This window comes from Cyprinus carpio, chromosome B19 (genome assembly GCF_018340385.1).
Source record: "Cyprinus carpio isolate SPL01 chromosome B19, ASM1834038v1, whole genome shotgun sequence".
Taxonomy (NCBI): domain Eukaryota; kingdom Metazoa; phylum Chordata; class Actinopteri; order Cypriniformes; family Cyprinidae; genus Cyprinus; species Cyprinus carpio.
In genome coordinates, this window is record NC_056615.1 from 7,465,123 (window position 1) to 7,490,246 (window position 25,124).

General features: G+C 34.7%; 2 protein-coding genes across 2 annotated transcripts; one reads left to right on the top strand and one right to left on the bottom strand.

Moving 5' to 3' along the window:
• Positions 1 to 435: 435 nt before the first annotated feature.
• Positions 436 to 20,782, bottom strand: LOC109111154 (helicase SKI2W-like). The gene is made up of 29 exons (XM_042744702.1): positions 20,645 to 20,782; positions 20,326 to 20,447; positions 20,127 to 20,248; positions 18,923 to 19,040; positions 17,769 to 17,883; positions 17,618 to 17,692; positions 17,421 to 17,474; positions 17,069 to 17,226; positions 16,848 to 17,006; positions 16,599 to 16,744; positions 15,442 to 15,588; positions 15,264 to 15,348; positions 15,079 to 15,185; positions 14,844 to 14,990; positions 13,721 to 13,820; positions 13,385 to 13,597; positions 12,302 to 12,412; positions 12,072 to 12,183; positions 10,514 to 10,632; positions 8,427 to 8,558; positions 8,111 to 8,248; positions 6,990 to 7,094; positions 6,149 to 6,284; positions 5,878 to 6,004; positions 5,591 to 5,801; positions 4,536 to 4,646; positions 2,903 to 3,121; positions 1,209 to 1,349; positions 436 to 880 (listed from the first exon to the last, which is right to left on the bottom strand). Exons 1-29 carry the CDS (start codon positions 20,655 to 20,657, stop codon positions 680 to 682), a joined length of 3,744 nt encoding a protein of 1,247 aa, XP_042600636.1. The 5' UTR covers positions 20,658 to 20,782; the 3' UTR covers positions 436 to 679.
• Positions 20,783 to 20,825: 43 nt separating this feature from the next.
• On the top strand, positions 20,826 to 24,914 carry nelfe (negative elongation factor complex member E). Its single transcript, XM_042744703.1, has 11 exons — positions 20,826 to 20,957; positions 21,139 to 21,223; positions 21,574 to 21,643; positions 21,737 to 21,882; positions 21,982 to 22,056; positions 22,446 to 22,483; positions 22,580 to 22,839; positions 22,999 to 23,143; positions 23,421 to 23,475; positions 24,408 to 24,510; positions 24,621 to 24,914. The coding sequence occupies exons 2-11, from the start codon at positions 21,149 to 21,151 to the stop codon at positions 24,689 to 24,691; spliced, it is 1,038 nt and encodes a 345-aa protein (XP_042600637.1). The 5' UTR covers positions 20,826 to 20,957; positions 21,139 to 21,148; the 3' UTR covers positions 24,692 to 24,914.
• The last annotated feature ends 210 nt before the right edge of the window (positions 24,915 to 25,124 follow it).

The window sequence follows — 25,124 nt, forward strand, 5'->3', positions numbered from 1 at the left end:
AAAAAATAAAATATATTGAGATACTGTGAAAACTAATCAAATATTTAGGACGGGGAAGACCAAATGTAAAACTTAAAGATTCATAAATTGAAAAACGTATGATCATCCCCTGTATATGAAGATTGTTTCATCCTAAATGATGTGGCTACAGTGATTGATCTGAGGGCTAATTTATGATTCTTTTTTTTTTTAATTTAAATATATGAACTATATTTAATGATAAAAAGTGGGTGCAGAGGGTTAAGAGAGAGCAAAAATGCACTGCAACCACAATATATAAAGAGCATCGTGCATGACAAAAGTAAAATAAAAATAATAAAAATGACAGAAAACATAAAACATAATAGAAACACCACTGCAGTTCTTTTTAAAATGCTCACAATGCAAACACACTATAATTTCTAGTTTGTCTGACAATATAGATGAAACCAGAACTCCACATACAGCTGATTTTATTGCTGTATAATTACTTACAGTTCATGGCTGATGTCAATGTCCATTTCATATTGAGATCACATCTTTGGTCACACTCGCACATGCATACTCAACTCAATGTAAACATGCACTCAGTAATTCAAGTACAGATACTCAGGTCCATATTCTGCACGCTCTATTTTATATCCAAATCAACACGCAAACACATTCTGCCTCTCTCTCTCTCTCTCTCTCTCTCTCTCTCTCAGTGTGTGTAGAGTGAGGCGGTGAACACAATGTCTCTGCGTATGGCCAGCGAGGCTCTTTCCATCTTGCTGCCCAGGACGGAGTCGCCCACAATGCGTGCAGCCTGTCTCACTTCCTTCAGGACCTCGTCCAGCCTCTGGATGCAGCGTACGATCGTCCCCTCCTGCACATCCGTCAGCTGGGCAATCTCAGCAAACGGCTACCAAACACAAAAACAGCATCATTATCCCAATGAGGTCCTATTGTGAAAAATGATTTTCTTTATACAAAGAGGACTATTACTATAGTGACATTAATATCATTGCATCACAAGAATATGAATATTTGTGCAAAGTGCTATTATTAGAGAAGCTACATTTTGGATGGATAGATAGATAAGAGTTTCATAATTAGGTCTTCCTTAAAGGATAAATTAATTTGTCTCTATAATAGTAGTACATAAAAACTATAATGTCAAGTGAACTAAATGAGCACCATAATAAGGCCACAGTGCTGGTTGGATCATGTATTTTAAGGTCAGTGCTCACCATGCCTCTCGCCCAGCAGTACACAACCTCAGTCAGGCCGAACTTGAACTGGGCCACAAAGTCTTCCGCAGTCTGAGCTATCCCACAATCCCTCTGCAGCTCACCGATACGCTGTGCCACATTGAGCACTTGATTGATGCCCTACAAAAGCAAGAGAACCGAACAATTATTTATAATTTTATAATATATGATTTATATGAATGAATAATATATATATATGTATAAATTATAAAAAGCTTGGGATCATTAATTTTTTTAAAAGAAATTAATACTTTTATTCAGCATGAACACATTAAATGGATCAAAAGTGACAGTAAAGATATTTACAATGTTACAAAAAATACAATTTCAAATAAATGCTGTTCTTGTGAACTTTCTATTCATCAAAGAATCCTGAAAAAATGTATTTAACAAACGTATGATGCAGCACAACTGTTTTCAACATATATAGTAATAAAATATGTTTCTTGAGCAGCAAATCAGCATATTATAATGATTTCTGAAGGATCATGTGACACTGAGGCTGGAGTAATGATGCTGAAAATTCAGCTTTGCATCACAGGAATAATTACATTTTGAAATAACTTTAACTTTTGATAAAATAAATGCAGCCTTCTTTCAAAAACATTAACAAAATCTTGTGTATATATGTATATATATATATAGATATATATATATATAATATATATATATTATATATATATATGTATGTATGTATGTATATAAATGTAATTTTTGTTATGTCCTGTGAACTACTGATGACATTTCTTCCACATTTTAAATAAAATTTTTTGACAATTAGTCAAAATAACTAAAATATTTGTTTATATTCATGTTTATATTCACGTTTAGACAAAAAAAAACAATACAAATAATAAAAACCCAGATTTTCAAAAAAATAAAAAATTAATTGAAAAACAAACATTTTTAACAACAACAAATAAACATTTATTTTGATCAATTATCATTTTCTGAAAAAATAAAATAAAATAAAATAAAATAAAATAAAATAAAATAAAAATGTCTATAGTTATTGTTTTATGTGACGTGTTATATGTGATTAGTTCGATTAACTAAGTGGCATCTTGTGTAATTAATTAAATAAGATGGCCTAAACATATAGATTTAGAGATCAATCATAGTAGGATCTCTCAGCAGAGCACTGCATCAGTTTCTTTTGTCCTGTGCTCCACTCTCGTCTCCATCTGCTGTCTAAGTGCTTACACAACTAGAGCAAGGCAGTCAAACTGCAGCTACATTACCTGTACAACCTCACCTCGCAGCGTTTGAACAGCAGGGGCTTTCTCACACTGGTCTGCGCGCCTCTGTGAACTATATAACTCTTGTGTGCTTCTCAGTCTAGTGTCATGACTTAACCAATTCACCTTCAAATCAAATCAATTTCCACTTTTCTGGGCCGTTCGACAACACACACCTACATGTTCGTGTGCAACTGCATCCTTTGCTAAAGGCATAAAGCTAAGCACCCAGGCCGAACATCTCTTGGGTGTTGAGCTCAGAGAGCCGTATAAATTCACATCCATCCATAACATGACGACAAGAGTATCTGATGCTTTATATTCTAATGGCTGTGGGCTCAAATAAAATGCTGGATGGGCATAATGTGTTAGCATGTGTAATCTCATTTTTTAATCTCTGGAGGTTGTGAGAATATGTGGCGAGCTCTGCATTACCTCCTGTAGCGTGCTGGTGATGTGCGGGTCTATCTGGGTGTTCTGCGTGAAGATGAGGCAGGACAGCAGGGCGGCGCTCTCCTCAGGGGCGAGAGGACTCAGTGTGTTCTCAAACAGGAGTTCGGTCAGCAGCAGCTCATGACTGCTGATCTGACACGCCACACGACCCTTCAGCTGAACCGCCCCAGTGCTGTCCACATACTGCAGCGCTTCCAGCACCTGCCAATACAGCACTACACCGTCAGCACTGACTGTGGTTATAACATCTGTGACTTTAGCAAACATTTAATGGTGAGCAAAGCATGGCAAAACAATGCAACGACTGATGCACAAAAACAATTAATAAAACAAACAATATTAGGTCTTCTTTTTCCACAATTTGAACAGTTTACATTTTCCTGTCTCATGTTTCAAAGGCGTTAGACTGTTATATATTTTTTCTATTGTACATACAATAATAGTTTAATGGCAAATATCACTTAGAATTAAACTGAAAGGAATAGTTCACCCAAAAATGAAAATGCGCTGATAATTTACTCAACCTCAGGCCGTACATCAGAACAGATTTGGAGAAATTTTGCATTATGCCACTTGCTCACCAATGGATCCTCTGCAGTGAATGGGTGCCGTCAGAACGAGAGTCCAAACAACTGATAAAAACATCACAATAATCCACAAGTAATTCACACAACTCCAGTCCATCAGTTAATGACTTGTAAAGCAAAATGCTGTGTGTTTGAGATGACTTTTTCACTGGATAGAGGATTTTATTTTAGCCAATTTTAAGTTAAAATGATTGATTTTTTTCATACAAATATGCATCTTTTCGCTTCACAAGATGTTAATTGTTGGACTGAAGTGATGTGGATTACTTGTGGATTATTGTGAAGTTTCGATCAGCTGTTTAGACTCTCATTCTGACGGCACCCATTCACTGCAGAGGATCCATTAGTGATCAAGTGACATAATGCAAAATTTCTCCAAATCTGTTACAATGAAGAAACAAACTCATCTACATCTTGGATGGCCTGAGGGTGAGTAAATCAACAAATTTTCATTTCTGGGCTTTTAAGGAATGGCTTGCCCAAAAATCACACTAAAAATTCTATCATTTATTTCCTATCTTCTTTTATTCACATATGAACATTGATCAAAGCACATATACAGGTCCTTCTCAAAAAATTAGCATATTGTGAAAAAGTTCATTATTTTCCATAATGTAATGATAAAAATTAAACTTTCATATATTTTAGATTCATTGCACACCAACTGAAATATTTCAGGTCTTTTATTGTTTTAATACTGATGATTTTGGCATACAGCTCATGAAAACCCAAAATTTTCATAAAAAGTTCATAATGAACTTTTTCACAATATGCTAATTTTTTGAGAAGGACCTGTATAGAGTACAACATTACATGCGAATAAAAGCCTAAATTAAATAAAACATGAAATTTGGTCATTGATTACATTGATTACTTGTGAATTACATAGTGTCTTCAAACTTTAGTCTAAAAACTATAAAAAGGTGTGTATGTATGTGTGTTTTTATACAAAACTCTTGTTGTTATTCATGACTGAAGCATATCCATTTATAGCGTGGACATGCAGCAGAAGTACTAGATGCACTGACCTTGATTCTCTGATGGTACTCATGCAGCAGTGTCAATGACTGATCTGACACCAGGAACAGAAGCTTGTCAAGCTCTTCCTGTACACACATCCTCTCCTGCACACGTGCAAACTGAGCAAGATATTCACACACAGAGAGAGAACATGAAAAAGACAGTGAGAGAGAACGAGTTTATCACTCTACTCCATCAGCGCACTGCAGAAGGTGAAGGCTGGAAGTGATTACTGAGAGCTAATGAGACACATCCTTATTCCTCGCTGCCACTGTCACACTCAATCAATGAGAGTCTGTGCCAAATTACTAAATATGGATGAGAAAATACAGCCGAGGATACATTTAGATTAGAAATGACATTTTTTCCCTTTTATCTGCACAGTGGATTTGGACATGACCTAAAACAGAAGTAAACACTACCGATCAAAAGTTGGGGTCAGTAAGATCTTTTTGTTTTTGAAAAAAGTGTTTTACTTACTCTACAGTAACACTGTGAAATATTATTGCAATTTAAAGAACTGTTTTCTATTTGACAGGGTTTCTGCAGGCTTTATTACTTTTTAGAATAAATAAATTGAACAGAACACAATCCATCAATATAGTCTGTAAATAAAAATGCAACTTCCAACAGATCCAGAGAAAAAAGGAAATGTCTAAAGATTCTTAAATCAAAATACATTTACTTGAAAAGCAAAAATACATAAAATAAGAAGTCTTGTTTTATGAGAAACTGATCAAAATGATTTGAGTTTGATGATAACAACAAGAACAAATATCTTCCAAAAGGCTCAGAAAAATCTATTTAACTCAAAAGGAAAACATGTTGAAAACATCTTTTTTTTTTTTTTTTTTGATTTATTTGTTTTATTTTTGATTAACAGTATTTTCAAACGAACAGCGTTTATCTGAAATATAAATCTTTTGTATCATGTCACTTTTGATCTATTTAACTCACCCTTGCTGAATAAAAGTATTAATTTCTTTAAAAAAAAAACAATCTTACTGACCCAAACCTTTGAGCGGTAATGTATGAATGTGACACATGAGAATGATAAACAGACCTGTTCAGTGAAGGTGGGCGAGTGGATGCAGTGGAAGTCTTTCAGACAGTCCTGTAACACTCGGTGCCTCATCACTCCCTCCACCACATCCACACCCTTCAGGTGCAGGTCATTCACAGGGTCAAGGGTCGTAATGCCATTTGGATTGGCCTCAGCCAATCGCAGGAGCTCCTGAGTTGCTGTAGAAATAGCCTGACCCGGTGGATCAAGTCTAGGAAGGGAAGTTGAATTATAATCAGTACCACAGTTCAACAAATGCAAAACAATGGAGATGACGATATGCACACCTGAAGCGTGGCTGCTGTCTTTTATTATAGTTGTCGATGATTCTCTCTGGAATGACTTTGAGGGTTCTGGTTGTGATGGCAGAGATGTCCTGCGACTTCAGTTTCCGCACCGTATGACTGCAGGGTCCTACACACACAGTCACACTGTAAATGACACTTTAACAACAAAAGAAGCTGTAGAAGTAGGCGTGACGTTCATGATGTGATTTAATGTGAGGGCAGGTAAGATTTGGGGGTGGATGCGATGCTGTGTGTGTGTGTGTGTGCTCACCCTCTGGAATAAACAGTGAAGTGCTATAGATGGGATGGAAGGCTTTATTAGACTGATCATCACCCGCAGCCTCCTCTTTACCCTTCTCACAGATAATGAGGGTGGTGAACATGCGATTTACTGCATCGTTGGACACCTGATGGGAAAGAGAGAGAGGAAAACAAATAGGGGAGAGTGAGGTAAGCTGTGAAACTTTCTACTTAAGTTGTCCTCTAGTAAATCAACTACTGTTTAAAAGTTTGGGGTCATTTTTCAAGAAATTAAACGCATTAAATTGAACAAAAGGGACAGTTACAGAATATTTATATTTCAAATAAACTGTGTTGTTTTGATTTTTATATTTATCCTTGAACTTGAATCTATCCTTGAAAACAATGCATCATGGTCTCCACAAAAACTGTTTTCAACACTGATAATAATCAGAAATGTTTCATGAGCAGCAAATCAGCATATTAGAATGATTTCTGAAGGATCATGTGACACTGAAGACTGGAGTAATGATGCTGAAAATACAGCTTTGCATGATGGGAATAAATTACATTTTAAAATATATTCAAGAAAATATGAAATATGAGTTTAAATTAAAAAAAAAACTATCCAGCTAACTGTGTGATGAACCATTAAGGAATACAAAAATAACTTACATTCAAATAAAACTATAAACACAAATAAGTAAAACAACTAATGCACATTTCAAAACTATTAATAATATTGTAATAGCATCTGCAAAAGTAATAATAACAATGTTTGGTGGTGCATCTTAACTGAATATGTGACAGTGTCAATGGTCATTGCTGCAGATGTGTTTATGGTTAGAATGTGGTTAAAATGTGTCACACACCTGTAGAATGACTCCTAGTGCGTTGTGATGCTGGCCGTTGTTCACTATCACCACCCTCCCCACAGACAGAGCTTTGAGTCCATTCACTGACTCCAGCACAGCTCGCTGACACACAGAGGGACAACATTATTACAAAATATAATGCAATTTAGATATGTATATATATTTTTAAATGTTATATAAATAATAATATACTTAAATAATAAAAAAAAAATATGGTGTATATAAACTAGCTAAATGTTATCATAATGACTGTTGTTTTATAAAATTGAAAAGAAATTGACATTTTTGCTCATGTCATCACCTGTTATAATAACCACACAGAATTGTAAATATTTTAACAATTTAAATCATATCAGTGTTATTTAAGTATCATTTCATTGAAATACTAGAATAATTTTTAATAACATATTTAATAATTTTTTACTTTTATATATATTTTTGTTTATTATATTTTTATACTTTGTATATTCATTTTTTTTGTTGTATGTTTTTTTATTAGATTTTAGTGAATTTTTAAGATGTCTATGTTGCTGTTTATTAGTTTTATTCCAGTTTGAGTTATTTTAGTAAATCAAATTAAACAAAATGAAAATAGAAATTTTGTTTTTTTTGTTTTTGTTTTTTAAATGTATTTAATTTCAGTTAATGTAAATTTTTTTTTTTTTTTTTGAAGTAATACTTTTTTTTAATGGTTTTAGTTTTTGTTCAGTAACCCTGAATAAAATTTACATCAAGATCATTTTTTTAAAAATTAAATTAATTCAGTTCTGTCATTTAATCTGGTTTGTAAGTGAATATAATTCACGAGTGTACAGCTCTGTGATAGTGCTCACTGTGCTCATATAAATGTGTGTGTGTGTGTGGTTACACTTTATTTTATGATGTCTTTGTTACAGTGTAATTAGACATTTAAGTACTGAGTCATATTAATTAACTACATGTACTTACTATATGGTTAGGTTTAGGATTAGGATTTGGTTTAGGGTTACTGCATGTAATTATGCATAATTAATTGTTATTATATTGGCACGTACATGTAACGTGTACAAGGACACCTTAAAATAAAGTGTAACCGTGTGTGTGTGTGTGTGTGTGTGTGTGTGTGTGTGTGTGTGTACCTGCAGGGTCTCAGTGGTGATGCGCAGCTCTGTGATGGTGTGGTAATATGACAGTATATCAGATAACTGCCCCTCCGTGTCCAGCGGACGGAGAGAAGACAGTGTGTTCCTCAGCTCACTTATTCTCTTCTCGTGAGCCTGAGCAACACAAAGACTGAAATGACTTGGCTAGCTGAAAGGGTTTCATAACATTTCATCACATATTTCATATTTCCGCCTTTTGTAAGATTGAATTACCGAAGCAGTTACTGGGGCATGCAAACCCCACAGACATTTCAGCATCATGCAGGGGCTGCTGGGAAATGAGGCCGTTTACCTGCGTATCCCTGTGGTTCTCAGAAAAGCTCCTCCTCATCATGTCGGTGACCCTCAGGGCCTCCACACGCAGCAGATTGAGGATCATGGTGTAGGTCAGTCTGAACTGAGACTGCAGCACAGTCGGCTTCCCCTGACACAGAGAAAAACACCACACATACACACCATCTCAGAACTTATATGGCTTTAAAACATGATAATCAAAACCAAACAGATGTTTTTTTTCAGCAGAGTATCTGAGGCACGAGCTGTAAAGGCAGAGCCCTGTTCTGGAGAAGGGGGCGGGGAGCAGCATCTGATTTGTATTTAAAGAGACACGCACAAAAACAGCATGCTTCTGCTTCCATTCAAAATAGGCATTTTCAAAAAGATATAATAAATTATCGGTGGGGTATTTTGAACTGAAACTTCATAGAGACATTCTGAGGACACCTGAGACTTATATTACATCTTGTAAAAAGGGGCATAATAGGTCTCCTTTAAATCACACATCATCGATTCATTGACTGCTAATATTTAAAATAAGACTACGGCATACAGACAATAACAAATTGGTTTCAAACCATGAAAATCATAGCATGAGGACACAATGTAAGGATGTGTGTATCGTGATACTCTTGTGTTCATCCAGGGTAAACAGATTGGGGAAATGGAGTTGACATACAGCGGAGATCCAATCACTTGACAACACACTGTGCGTTATTACAGCATCAGCTGCTGTTGCCATGACATCCATGACATGGAGCTGATCAGCAAACAGATTACTGGCCCATTTGAGAAAAACTGCATCCCGCATGGACTGGGTCACACTCATCAGCAGCTCAAATGGATGCGGAAAATCTAATTTTTCTTGCTTTTTCTTTTTTTTTTCAAAACGGTATGGAAATTACTCGTGAAACTAACGATATCATTACATTTTCTGAGGATCAGCCTGTGGAAAACTTGCCACCCTGATGCTAGGGGTTGTGGGAGATTGCCAGGATATTGCTATGCATTTGCAAACATGTCAGAGTCTCTTAAACAGGGGGTGGTTTCTGACTGATTCAAATCAAAAGAGCCCAGGTCTCTATAGAACAGATATTCTGTTATATGAATTGTTGCCTCTTCAGGGTAAGTCTACGGGATTTATTTGCCCAAATTATTATCTTCCAAATGAAAAATTAAGCTTAAGAAATAAAGCTAAAATTAATACAAAAACATTTTTGCTAACTTAAAATAAAAAATAAATATTAGATGCAATACTTAAAAACATCAGCTAACTGAAATATGTTGAAGTACTAACATTTAAAAAAAAAAAATAATAAATATATATATATATATATATTTTGGTATATATAATATCTATATATATATATATAATATATATATATATATATATATATATATATATATATATATATATATGTATGTATGTAGAAATATTTGATAACACGAAGTAAATTGCATCATAAAAGTATTAATAGTGTATGTTGTAATGCATTATATCTTTCCATAAATAACTGTAACCAAAGTTAAAATGCATTATAATTTTTTGGAGATTTGTCTGATGTGTTTTAATGCGTTATATTTTCTGAAGTTGTATTATAATGTATTATGACTGTGGTTACAATCATTCACTGCATTGTAAGGTGTATTACAAGGCATAATTAATGCATTAAAACTACTTTCATAATGCATTATATATAAAGGCTTTAAGTGAAGTGTTAATATTTTATATTATATTTAGTATATAAAACATAGTATAGACAGGGGTCAATTGACTGAACAGCCGTGATGTGAAACAGCTCCAGCACGCTGAAGAGGAGCCCGTTCACCCACACTCCATCCACAAGAGGAGGACAGAGGTGCACTCACATGCTCTTGACGCTAAAAAAAGACCAGCAGCACTTGTATTTGGCTCCAGATTAAACAATCAGGCAGTGATTTACAAACAGGAGACAGGATCTCTCTTCAGATCATAGTAAAGCCTGGATCAGGAGGAGAGTGCTACAGTAATGGAGGACTTGACTAATCCTGAGGAGAATCATCAGCAGTGAGGCGTCAGGCCTGAACCCTTAGGTGAGAGATGTAGGTGTTTAACACACTGACCAGCATCATAGCGTGGAGCTCTCCCATATCATGAACTCCAGCCTTACAGAGGATGATAACGGTCCCTGTAGCATCCAAACCTCTTCTGCCTGCACGGCCCGCCATCTGTATGTACTCACCTACACACACACACACACACACACACACACACACACACACACACACACACACACACACACACAGACACACACACACACACACACAGTTTAGTACTGTGACACGCTTCATCAACGTCAGACTAAACAAAAAAAATTCTATACATTTACATATATTAAACAACAACTGAGACCATTAAGATTTCACCATCTAATACCACTCTATAATATTTCATTACAATTATTACTCTATTTTCATGACAATTATTCTGGGGAAAAATCTGTGAGTTTTATTTTAGATTAAAATAATCATCTGTTTAGTACAACAAATATTATCATGATAGTATCATTTAAAAAAAAGTTTAAAATCAGTAAGATTTATATTCATTAAAAGTCCCAGTAAATACATTTACAATTTATAATGTTATTTTCAACAGAATGCACACAAATATTAAGTAGCCCAACTGTTTTTATCATTGAAAATAATAGGAAATGCTTCTTAAGCAAATTAAAAAATAAAAATTACATTTTAAAATACATTAAAATAGAAAACAACTGTAAGAATATTTCACAATATTACCATTCTTACTGTATCTCTGATCAAATTTTAAAACATTAAGAAATGCTAAATTTTGGTAGTATGGTGGTATATACTTAGAATTACCTTTCACAGTTAATATATATATTTTTTTTAATTACAGTAATTTTTTTTTTTACATTACAGTAGATTACTGAGAGAGTTTAATTGTGTTTAACTGTCATAAAAATCACTTGAAAAATGTTCCTAAAATGGGTATCTTTTTTTTTTTTTTCACTGAAGTAAAATTGTCTTAAAAATTAAAAATAATAATTGATCATTTTTCTTTATTTTAATTTTGGGGGTGAAACATGACCCAGACACGCTTTCGACATGTATCATCAAATTTACCCAAATGTTTTATGAATATCTATTTTGGCAACATGCAAAATGCTTTCAACGCAAAGGCTAAAACAGGGCCATCTAATCCCAAATGTGTGCTGCATCTTTAAACGCGTCCAGCTATACTCTCTCCATCTTCCCTTTCTATACACACTATTATTAAAAGAAAAATAGACTGAAGCAAACTCAAGCATCTCTCTCTCACATCAAAGACCTCCTGCTGTCTCTCTGCAGTCCGGTCACATGTGCACAAACATCTGCACAACTCCAGCATAATTAATCTGCTCATTCATTAGAGACGGCTAATGCATCAGACACCTGGCCAGCAGCAGCATCTGTCTGCCTGTAGCGCCTCGCCAACAAGTATCTGACAGCTTCTTATACTGTCTATTGTTTGTAATGTAAAACATTAAATTAGCAATGTAAATTTTAAATGAGATTACCTGCAACAGGCGTGCTTAAGAGCCAAAAGTTAGGATGTGTTCAGACAAAACAGGCATTCTGTTGTTTGTAATGTAAGACAGTAAAGGAGCTGTGTTTTTACCGGGCAGCAGGTTTCTGAAACCGGTGCCGTCATGTTTGCGGATGCTGTCGAACACGACGGTTCTGGCAGGCATGTTCACACCCATGGCAAACGTCTCCGTAGCAAACAGCACCTGAAAGACAGAAAGACTGTACGTCATCAACTTTTTCTGTCTTTAATCAAATATAGCTATTAATGTAGCTTTTCTCTATTCATATATAGCTTGTTCAAAACAAGTCCGTAAAACAAACCTTTACTAAACCTCTGGAGAAGAGCATCTCAATAATCTCCTTCAGGATTGGCAGGATGCCGCTGTGGTGAACACCAATCCCTCTCTTCAGTAAATCACGCATCGACAGGATCTGTGGTGAAAAAACTATGCTGATAAATACCATAACTCTATTAAAAGATGAACATTGACCCGGCTAATTAATCAATAAATATACTGCAATTTATAAACTTAATGCAACAAATTTGTTTTTAAATTCATTTCAAATTTTGTAAAAGGATAATGCATATCTTTGGTTTTCAAATATGTTTTTTTTTAAATATATTTAAAAAAATATTCAAATAGAAAACAGCTTTCATATTTCACAATATTACAGATTTAACTATATTTTTAGTTAAATATATAGTTAACTTTACTTTGCTTAATTTTACTTAAAGCTGTTATGTATAAAGCATTATAAAGGTATTCATAATGTACTCTGCAATGCATTATATCTTTTCATAAGCAATTGTAACCAAAGTTAAATGCATTATAATATTTGCAAATTCATTGTTACATCTGATACTGGTCGTTTTCATGTGTTTTTATGCATTATACTTTTTAAAGATGAAACTATGAATAGATAAGTGCTATAATGTATAATAAGATGCATCACAAGGCATAATTAATGCATTAAAACACTTTTATAAATGCATTAAATATAAAGGCTTTTGAGTGTTAAGTGTTACCAGTCTTATTTCAAAACATAAAAACATTTATTGACCCCAAACCTTTGAACAGCAGTGTATACTTAGAATTAAATAATGCATTTTCTTTTATTGCATTACAGTAGTAAATAATTCTTACTCTGAAAATACTGAGTCATTAACCCACTGTCATGTAAAAAAACAAAACATTTAGTATTATAATGCAAAAAATTTTTTTTTTACTTTTCACTTACATTGTGAAATAAGTGTTGAGTTAATTTCAGCATTTTTGCTTGTTAAAGTAATTTTGCGATCTGTATTTTTGCATAATGTATAATTTATCAGCATTACATTGGATAAAAGCCACCTTGTTTTCCAGATTTCAGAATCAGCCAATGAAAAACCCAAATCTGATGTACCTGCGGTAACTGTCGATCGCCTCCTCTCAGCCTGGTCAGGCTCTTCTGCAGGAAGGAGTGGATCTCGCTCTTCTCTATGGAGCTGGTGAGGTCCAGAGAGGTCAAAGAGCGGGCGTTTTCATCACAGCGTGTCCGAGAGAAGGTGAACGCCACCACTGGAGTCTGCTGCCTCTGAGACAGATAGTTCAGCAGCGTCTGCCACACGGCTCGGTCCTGGTGGAGCACAACGAGGACGAAGAAAACACCGTGGTCAAAACACTGTAGTTGTTAGAAATACAGACCTGTTGTGTTAGATAAGCTGTTTAAAAGGAATAGACGAGAGGTTCAGACACTGACCTGACTGGCTGTTGTGTTGTGCTGCGATACGTTCTTTGTGCCGAAAGACTGTGCGTGTTTACTAGTGCGTTCCTTCTTGGCTTCTACTGCGGCATAGTAGCTGGAAAACAAAACATTTGTTTCAATTTGAAAGCCCTTTGCTATAGCTTTGTGAAACGTCTTCTGAAGTCCATTTACAATGTTAGTCAAAATATGTTCATCAAAGTCTTTTTTTTTTTGTGTAAATTTGGTTTTATATACCATGTTCAATCCTTTTCTGGCCATTATTTACTAAATAAATATTAGTGCTGTCAAACAATTAATCGCATCCAAAATAATACGTTTTTGTTTACATTATATATTTATGTGTACTGTGTATATTTATTATGTATATATAAATACACACACAAACAGTATATATTTTGAAAATATTTACATGCTTATACATTTATGTATTCATAATATTCTTATATTTTATATTATAAATAAATATATTTAATATATAAACATAACATCTTTTTCTTAAATATATACATGCATCTGTTTGTATTTATATATACATAATAAATGTATACACACATATATTATGTAAACAAAAACTTTTATTTTGGATGGAATTAATCACGATTAATCGTTTGACAGCAATAATAAATACATTGGAGTTAAAATGTTGTCTTAAAATGTTATCTCTGTCTAAAAAAATAGTCAAACAAGATGAACATTGCAATCATATTATAATATTAATTGATTTATTATTATTATTAATCCGCATTCCAAATGTATTTTCTCTATTTTACATTTTCTTTTATTTTATAGTTCAAATAAATGCTGTTACTTTGAGCTTTCTATTCATCAAAGAATTGTAAAAAGACAAAAACAAATCACAGTTTCCCAAAAATATGAAGCAGCACAACTACATTTTAAAACATATTCTTATAGAAAACACTTATTTTATTATAACAATATTTCACATTTTGATTCTATTTTTGATCAAATAAATGCAACCTTGTTGAGCATAGTTGTTTAAAAAATATTTGAAAACAGTAAAGTACACTGACCTCTAAACATCTTGAATAAATCTGAAATGCATTCTTGTTTAAAAACAAAAAAAAACAAAAACACAACTATCTGTGACTTAACGTACCCTTTAGTGAGGAAGTTTCCAGTGGATTCCAGCAACAGGAAGAGCTCTTTCTGAGTCTTGGTGCTGTTGCCGGTATACAGATAGTGCTCGAGAGGAACAGGCCTCTTAACTGTGCTGATCACATAGATGGGCCGCTTCTTGATACGCCTGAGGACAGAGAAAGCAGAGTTAAACCACACAATCTACATAGAGCAGGATCAAATCTGGTTTCATGGCTTTGATGATACACACACACCCGATCCATTCACTGAACTCCACTGCGTTTGGCACCGTGGCACTCAGCAAGATGATGCTAACGTGCTCCGGCAACATGATGAGCACTTCCTCCCACACCACTCCCCTCTGACAAACAACAACATCATATGAGATCTGAATGCAGCAGAGAGAAACGCATAGCATTTTTTGAACTGAAATCATCACCTCTGCATCATTGATATAGTGAACCTCATCAAAAATGACCCATTCCAGATCTCGAATGACCTCGGACCCGTTATAGAGCATAGATCTGTTAGGAGGAAGACAAACTGATTAACAAAGATTGTAAAAAAAATTATGAATTATGAGTAACTGACATGAAGGCCTGCTGTTGGATGATCACCTCAAGATCTCCGTGGTCATGATGAGACACGAGGATTCAGGGCTCAGCTGGACATCTCCAGTCAAAAGTCCCACGTCACCGAACGTGGTCTTGAAGTCTCTGAACTTCTGATTGGACAAGGCCTTAATGGGGGATGTGTAAATGGTCCTGTCAGGAGGAACGGTGATATTAGTGAGAGCCATTCTTCTGATGTCACAGTAAGGAGAGATAAGTTGATTTATTTACACATTTCACATTCAATGGGAATTCAAAGTGCATTACATATATGCTTTTAACACAGTTTAAAAAAGATCACCAAAATTGCAATTCATTTTTTTTTAAATACATAATGTTAAAAGATTTTATTTTTAAGTGACAATAAAGCAGTGTTATCTTTGTATCACTGATATTCTATTATATTTTTTGTTGATATTTTGAAAAAAAAATTCAGATTTTATACTTTCTATTGTCACTTTAATTTTAATGAAAGTTTTAGGAATTTTGCTGTTTTTTTATTTTAAATGTTTTCATATTGTTTTTATTGATTTTTATTTTAGTTTTAGTTTATTTAGTAATTTTAATACAATTAAACTAAAGTTAATCTATAAAATGTTTACATTTTGCTTTACTTTGGTTAATTTTTTTATGGTTTTAGTTTTAGTTTAACTATAACAAACCTGCAGTAAAGACATGTATAACGTTACAAAATATTTCTATTATAAATAAATGTTGTTCTTTTGAACTTTCTGTTTCATCAAAGACTCCTGAATAACATGTTTACAGTATTTTAAGCAGCACGATTTCATCATTGATAATAATAAAAAAAAATGTTTCTTGAGCAGCAAACCAGCATATTAGAATGATTTCTGAAGATCATGTGACACTGAAGACTGGAGTAATGATGCTGAAAATTCAGCTTTCATCACAGGAAAAAATTTTTTTTAACATGTAATCAAATAGAAATGAGCTCTTTTTAATTGTAATAATATTTCACAATTTTACTGTAATAATAATATTTCACAATTTTATATTACAATATAATACTGATCAAATAAATGCTGCGTTGGTGAACATAAGAGACCAGGAAAATACCAATCTTTTGAATGGTAGTGTATTAAAAAGAAAAGAAAAATAACTGACATGATGCAATCAGTTGACACTGGGTGTCACATACACACCTGGTCATGTGCTTCTGGGAAAGTGCAATTGCGTATTCAGCCACCACGGTCTTGCCGGCTGATGTGTGAGCCGCGACAAAGACAGAGTCATGAGCTTCGAGCCGGAGAATAGCCTGCTTCTGAAACACGTCCAGCTCGAAGGGATACTGACGGAGAGAAAAAAACAACCCAAACTCACAAAAACTGTGTGCATTACAGCAGCTCTGCACTTAAACCTTGCACAACGATGAACATATAGTGAGTCCTGACCTTGAAGGCTGGATCGGGGATTCGCTTGTAGAAGTCGTCACAGGGTGAGGTGATGTCCACAGGAACGGCCCATTTTTTATGGTCTCCCTTGTCTTCTTGCTGCGGTTTCTTCTTTTGCTCACTCAGTAGCACTGTGTTCGAAGCAGAGCTGCCTGAATCCTGAGGAGTACATGTGGTTAAGAAGAACATCTGTTGGCATTCTTTCTAAAAGTTACACACACCTTAATTCCCAGCTCCTCCAGGCTGTTCGTTCTGGGCAGTTTAACAGTCTCCTCTTTCGGAGAGACCCCCTCTTTCTCCTCTGGCAGAGCGTCGATGACATCATCAAAGGTCGACAGGAGGGACAGCAGGTTCACCTCACTCTTCGTGCTTTTGGCTTCTAAAGGCATTCAAAGAGATAAACGATAATCCTGTCATCATTTACTCCTCCTCATTTCGCTCCAAACTTGTATGGTTTTCTTTCTCCAGCAAAAGAACTCATTTAGAAAGTGTTTTTTGTTTTTTGTCTAAGTCAAATGTAACCAACGTTCTTTCAAATATCTGTACATGCAGAGAGCAATAATGAAACCCGACCTTTGTCACTGAAGTCCACGCCAGCCTTCAGCCCAGGAGGAACCGTCAACAGATCTAAGACAAGAAACAAACTCACGGTTTCTTTTTCTCTCTCTATCACACACACACACACACACACACACACACACACAAACACACACACACACACACACACACACAAAGTATCGTTCACTGACAGAACCAAACAGACCACCAACCTTTCTCAAAGTCGATGTCTTCTTCCAGCTCGGACTTTTTCTTAATCTGCTCTAACGTCAGTTCTTCCATTCCAGCTGCACAAGCACAGCAGTTTAGAAAAACGGGATCATTGTGAAACACAGTTATGAGAGAAGTATCTAAATCCTGAACCTGGCAGGAATGGATAGTTTGTGTTACTCCCTCTCAGGCTCTCTGACGGGGGTCCAGGCTGTCTTTGCAATGAGAGAGAATTTTTGGCAGACAATGCTGTGTCTTCTAATAACACCTGACATAAGAAAAAACGATGTTATATTCAGACACACTCTCTCTGTTTAAATCTAGATTAAAAACATCTCTTTGGCCAAGCATTCAAATAATGCATCTCATAATCTTGGACTGCAGTTATATCTGATCATTATTCTTTAGCTTGGGTTAAACTAATTAATTTTACTTGGCTGGAACAGCAGCTACGCTAATTATGTCTCTATTTGTTTCTCTGTTTTGCCCTAACTAGGATTTACACAAGCTCCAGTCTGGATCCAGAACACCTGAGAAGAGATGATGCCAGCCCCTCAGAGGACCTCAGATGATGCTAACCCAGAGACAACATACAGAACTACCACATTCTGCTATAAGTTTGATTGCATAATTACTGTTAATAGTGTTAATCGTCTGTTTGTTTACGTCTTTTATTGATTTTTCTGAACATTTCTGCTGTATGTCATCACTGATAAGCTACTACTAAATATTGCAGAAACTTAATTTTCTGTAAAGTTGCTTTGCAATGATTTGTATCGTAAAAAGCGCTATACAAATAAACTTGAATTGAATTGAAAAATTTAACTGAATATTCGTTATAAAAATGACATTATATTTTAAAGAACATTTACTGTGGTTTCCTTGATTTCCACATTTAAAAAAAGAGCATATTTTAGGCAACTGAACTGCGAAGTAATGATTGTTTTTATTAATGTTTTAAATTAGCTTTTATTTTCAGTCTCCGTTTGAATCTTAGTTTAGGTTTTTGTAATTTGTTTGTATTTAAATATTTATATTAAATTTATTTTTATTCCAATTTCAGTCATTAATTGTAATACTATTTCAACTACCTATTTTAATTAGTTGCCAAGGCAACATTTTTAGTTTTTAAGTTTTTATATTACATTTATATTTTCATTGCAATATCATTTTGATCAGCAAGAACGATTTTTAATAGTTTCAGGTAACAATAACAATACTGAATCTATCTTTGAAGATTCAACTGGAATGAGAAAACAAACTTTAACATCGACAAACAGACTGCAGTCAGTGTTCTCCAGCGTTACCTCAGTGAAGTCCAGCAGCAGGCCGGTGGTGGGGTCTCTGACCACAGACAGACCGGAGTGCAGTGGAGACAGTGAGCAGTGCAGGAGAGACTCCACCTCTCTGTCTCGCCCACTTATCCTAAAACATAAAAATAAAACTAAAAAAACATATAAAAAAAAACATAAAAATATAAATATATATATATATATACAGTACAGGTCAAAAGTTTGGAAACATTACTATTTTTAATGTTTTTGAAAGAAGTTTCTTCTGCTCATCAAGCCTGCATTTATTTGATCAAAAATACAGAAAAAAAATGTAATATTGTGATATATTATTACAATTTAAAATAATTGTTTTTATTTTTATTATACTTTAAATTATCATTTATTTCTGTGATGCAAAGCTGAATTTTTAGGATCATTATCACATGATCCTTCAGAAATCATTCTAATATGATTATTCATTATCAAAGTTGGAAACAGTTCTGCTGCTTAATATTTTTTTCAGAACATGTGATACTTTTTTAGGATACTTAATGAATAAAAAGTAAAAAAAAAAAAAAAAAAAAAAAAAAAAAAAAAGAAGAAGCTATGTTTTTAAAATATAAATATTTTGTAATAACAATATACACTACTGGTCAGTAATTTGGGGTCAGTAATTTTTTTTTCTTTCTTTTTTTTTTTAATAAAATCAATACTTTTATTCAGCAAGGATGTGTTAAATTGATAAAAAGTGATAGTAAAGAAAATATATTATTAGAATATATATTATTAGAATTTTTTTTATTTAATTTTTATTTTGAATAAATGCAGTTCTTTTTAACCTTTTATTCATCAAATATATTAGACAGCAGAACTGTTTCCAACACTCATAATAAATCAGAATATTAGAATGATTTCTAAATGATCATGTGAAAGACTGGATGTTACATGTGACACTGAAGGCTGGAGTAATGATGCTGAAAATTCAGCTTTGCATCACAGGAATAAATTATTTTTTTTAAAGTATATTCAAATAGAAAACTATTATTTTAAGTTGTAATAATATTTTCACAATATTACTGTTTTTTCTGTATTTTGATCAAATAAATGCAGGCTTGATGAGCAGAAGACACTTCTTTCAAAAACATTAAAAATAGTAATGTTTCCAAACTTTTGACCTGTACTGTGTATATATATATATATATAGCAAACTATGTTCTGCATGTGTCTGATTTCATACTTAAGGAACTTGTGGAAGGCATCATCTACATCGTGTACCGGGAGCCAAGCAGGGTCTCGCAGAAAACGCTTCTCCACCTCTGTTTTCAGATCCAGACAAGTAGGAGGGAGGCCATGGGGAAGCTGGATAAAACAGAATATGAAGTATTAGTTTACTCAAAGGAATGGCATTATTATTTTAGCACTATTAAAAGACTGACCGTGCTGTGTGGAGGCAGGGGTCTGTTTTTGGGCAGGGGGTGTGTGATGAGCTCAAATCTCCCCGAGCAGCCCATCTCCAGCAGAGACAGGGGCAGATCATCCGCACCCAGCCGGGGCAGACCTACAAGCAGAAGAAAACAGCAGTTCTTCAGCACCACTGCAACTACAATCACTAAATTTATGACTGTTAGAGGTAGCTGTCATATGAGCGAATTATAACACAAATCAGGTCAAACTTAAACTGGCTGCTAATCATGTTATTACACCAAACGCAAAATTACAAATCCCCCCAAAAAACTACTGTTATATTTTTCATACCTATTTTGTCCATGTCACTCTGCAGTTCTTCAGTATCAATAAAGTTTCAGCCCTGCAGGACGCTGCGCATAACTGAAGGGACGGAAGTTTTTATTTTTTGTTTATTTTAATACTTTACAGCATAATGTTATGTGTGTGTGCTCTAAAATAAAATTACGTTTTTAATGTAATTTAATAAATTATGATATAAAAAAAAATATTAAGGACAAACTATTTAGTTTGAGCTGGTTCGCGGATGACAACAGATTACGTCACAATTGTGCGCCGAGTGAGGAATTACAGCTGCCGCTTATTCTCATTTTCTGAATTTGAGGTAATTTAATATAAAGTTCTGTCTTTTATGCGGTTTACAACATTAAAAAAAAAAGAAAAACGAACGTTGTTAAAAGCCAGTTGCAACGCAAACGTCGATAACATGTTAATATGTTGATGTATTGATCGGAAACGATGTAGAGCATCTGCTCAAACGCTGCTGTTGTTTTTCTCTCCTTGAGATCCACGAAAATGGCAATATTTCCCAGCTCACTGACAGAAGAGGAGGAAGCGCTGCAAAAGAAATATGCTAAACTAAAGAAAAAGGTGAAAACTATAGTCACGGTTCTCATAATGAGTGTAAAAGCACTATCGTAAAACAATCATATTTAAAAAGGTAAAGTCTTATTTACGTTTATAAACAAATGTACATGCTTCATACAATACATATAATAATAATAATAATAATAATAATAATAATAAACAGGAAAATAACGTTGTCCTAACGTTCCAAAATTCATCAGTTATGAAACTGTAAAGCAGCTCATTCAGCTCAAGTCTACTTGTATTTTAAGCCCCAGCTGCCAAAGGTGAAAAAGACACATAAATGCATATATGTAATAAATAAACAATCCTTCTGACATGTAGTATTGTCTACGTTCACTTCCGTCTTGTAGAAGAAGGCCCTAATGGCTCTGAAGAAGCAGAGCTCCACCAATCAGACGAGTCAGACAGGACTGAAGCGCAGTAAGTCGATTTATGGATTTCTAAACTTAACGATGCTCCTGAAATAAGTTTGCATGAAATCTGTGAATGATCTCTCTGAATGTCTCTGCTCAGCTCTGTCAGATCAGCCGGTGGTGGATACAGCGACTGCAACCGAGCAGGCCAAAATGCTGATCAAGTCTGGAGCGATCAGCGCCATCAAATCAGAGAACAAGAACTCGGGCTTCAAGCGCTCCAGAACACTTGAGGGTAAACTGAAAGTAAGAGATGTTTTTGCCTCATTAATGGCAAGCCAACATAAATTTGATTCCTTTATTTTTCATACAGAACACTAATTATGGCTTTTCTTTGTATCTCAGGATCCTGAGAAAGGTTCTGCCCCAGCATTCCTGCCATTTCAAAGGAGCGTCTCTACAGACGAGGAGCCTCCTGATGTAATGCTGTTTTCCACTGTCGAAATGATCCACTCGAGGCTGCATTTATTTGATCAAAAATACAGCAAAACAGTAATATTCTGAAATATTATTAGGATTTAAAATAACTACTTTCTATTGGAATATATTGGAATTAAAATGTGATTTATTCCTGTGATGCAAAGCTGAATTTTCAGCATCATTCCTCTAAACTTCAGTGTCACATGATCTTTCAGAAATCATTCTAATATGCTGATTTATTTTTTTTTTTGTAACACGATAACACATTTTTCACAGTATTACTGTTTGTTGTGTCAAAAGTGTGAATGTATATGTACATAGGTCTGTTGAGTATATTAAATATTGTCAGTAGACTTGACTTTACACCATGTTGTTTCTTCTTGCTGTAGTCTGCTAAACGAACCCACAGGAAATCCTTGTATGAGAGGTGAGACTGTCGGATTTAGTTTAAAAATAATAATAATCATATCCACATAGAAACAGTATTGCAGTCAAATTTAAAACTGTTTTCTTTTTCCTGTAGTTTTGTTCCTGGAGATCGAGCTCGTGATGATGAGGGAGGAATGCCGAGTCGAGATTCTGAGCGCGATCGGGAAAGAGAGATGGACTGGGAGAGAGATCGAGAAAGAGACAGAGACCGGGACAGAGAGAGGGAGCGTGAAAGAGGCAGGGAGAAAGAACGGGACCGGGAACGGGAACGGGACAGGAGCCGGGATAGAGAGAGGGACAGAGAACGAGATCGAGACAGAGAAAGAGACCGAGAGCGAGACGGACCCTACAGACGTAAGTCAATCTGTGCATTAATAAATCGCTTCCTGTTCAGTGTTCATGTTGTGTCATTGCAGTGTTTCTAAAGAACTGAGAATATTTCATGCATCTGCCTTTTCTAATAGTTACTGGAAATCTGAACGTCTAATAATAATCATCTCTAATGTTGTTCAGGATCAGACTCGTATCCAGAGCGCAGAGGTGTGCGCAAAGGAAACACTGTGTATGTATACGGCACAGGTTTAGTGGAAGACAGCCTGCGCTCGGCCTTTGCACAGCATGGAAACATCATCGACCTTTCGATGGACTCACCACGCAAGTAAGAATGCTTTCTGATTCTTTTGAGTGTTTAGAAAGGATTTTATGCTCAAGAAACATTTCATATTAATACCCATGTGGAAAACAGGTGTGCTGCTTCATATTTTTGTGAAAACTGTGATATATTTATTTTCAAATTATAAATCTTTTGTAACATTGTAAATGTCTTTACTGTCACTTTTAATCAATTGAATGCAGCCTTGCTAAATGAAAGTGATCTTTAATCTTGGTTCCTTCTTTTGATGTTGAACCCATTTTTGCCCTCTGTCTCTTATTAGTTGTGCCTTTGTCACCTTTGAGAAGATTGAATCAGCAGACCAGGCTGTGGCAGAGGTCAGTAGTCCATTTCCACACTTTTGTTTTGCAGTATTTTCATACTTTATACTTCCTCTCTGTACCTTTAAGAATTCCATACATAAATGACCTCAGTTCACATGAAATTATGTTACTGGCTTGTATATCTATCTATAGATAGATAGATAGATAGATATCTAACTATATAAAATCATAAGTGATGACCAAGTACTAGTGATCCATAATTGTTTTAGTAATCCATACTTGATTCTATATTTGGCAGCAGAATAATTTGTCTATCCAAACTGTGTCCTTGCACAATATTAACTTGTACAGTGAAAGGATTTATGCTAAAAATTAGAATAAAGTAAAACTTGAGCATTTTGCATTTACAAAGTACATCAAGCATTATTTAAATACCAATATTGTAGTTATTAATATTTTTTTTTTCATGTTTTTATTTTAGTTTAAGATTTAGAAATGTTATTTGCTTTTGCTTTTAGTTTAGTTTTTTATATTTTATTTCAGTCTTAGTATCTCTAGTACTTCAACTTGCAATTATTTCAGTTGAAGTTTGTTTTTAGTATTTGTTAAATTTGATATTATTTCAGCTATATTTCAGATGCCAAAAACTATTCTAGATGGTTCTGGTACACTAAAAGCCAACCACACGAGTGATCAGAGGACCCACCTACTGCTTTTATGGACAGTCATGCAAGCTCTAGTGGACCTGTGTTAATGAGCTCATGGCTCTGACATCAATACCATGACGATTTCTGATGTTTTGCAGCTTTGCATTCATAAATAGTCTGTATAGTTTTTGCAATGTGTATATTCAAGCTTGTCTGCATTGCATGTTAACACTCCAGCATTACACATGCACAAGAAAATCCCTGTGTCAGTATCGAACAAATCTTTATTTATTTACTGTAAGAGAACCCTGTTTTATGAATTATCTCTCATTCTCTCAGCTGAATGGCACTACTGTGGGTGACGTCAACATCAAAGTCAGCATTGCCAGGAAGCAGCCCATGCTTGATGCTGCCACAGGGAAATCTGTCTGGGCTTCTCTTGGTAAATAAAGGCATTTCACAGGAAAAAAACCTAAACTGTCAAGCAGGCTGAGTGTTGCACACTTGACTAACCCATTTCTATTTCTGTCTTCTTTTTTTCGTCCTTCACAGCTGTGCAGAACAGTGCCAAGGGCTCGTACAGAGACAAACGGAGCCAGGTTGTCTACACTGAAGATTTTTAAAAACAGTTATTTAGCATATGTTAAACTTGTGAAAAAGTCCAGCGTTAGATTTTGTCTACATACAGCAGACACTTTGTTTTTCAAATACGTGATAAAGTAAATCTGTTACTTTTTTGTCATTTAATTAGCAGCGTTTAATGCTCAGTGTTTCTGGACATTTAGCTCAGTCATGGATTATGTCATTGTGTTCAGTAAATAATCAATAAACTTTTCCATCAGCGTGCCTGTGTTGACTTCATAATATGGGCTATCTAAACATCTATACAGTGCATCTTCAAAAATGGACAGGCAGAAACTATAAGCCTGTTGAGTTTTTGCCTGTGACATCAAGCAAATCTGAGCTTTGTGTAGATGGGTTTGTGTGAGAATAATAACTGAATTACTGCAGACCTCTGCTGTGTGGAACGAGCTTTTCCCCGCAACAGTTCACAAC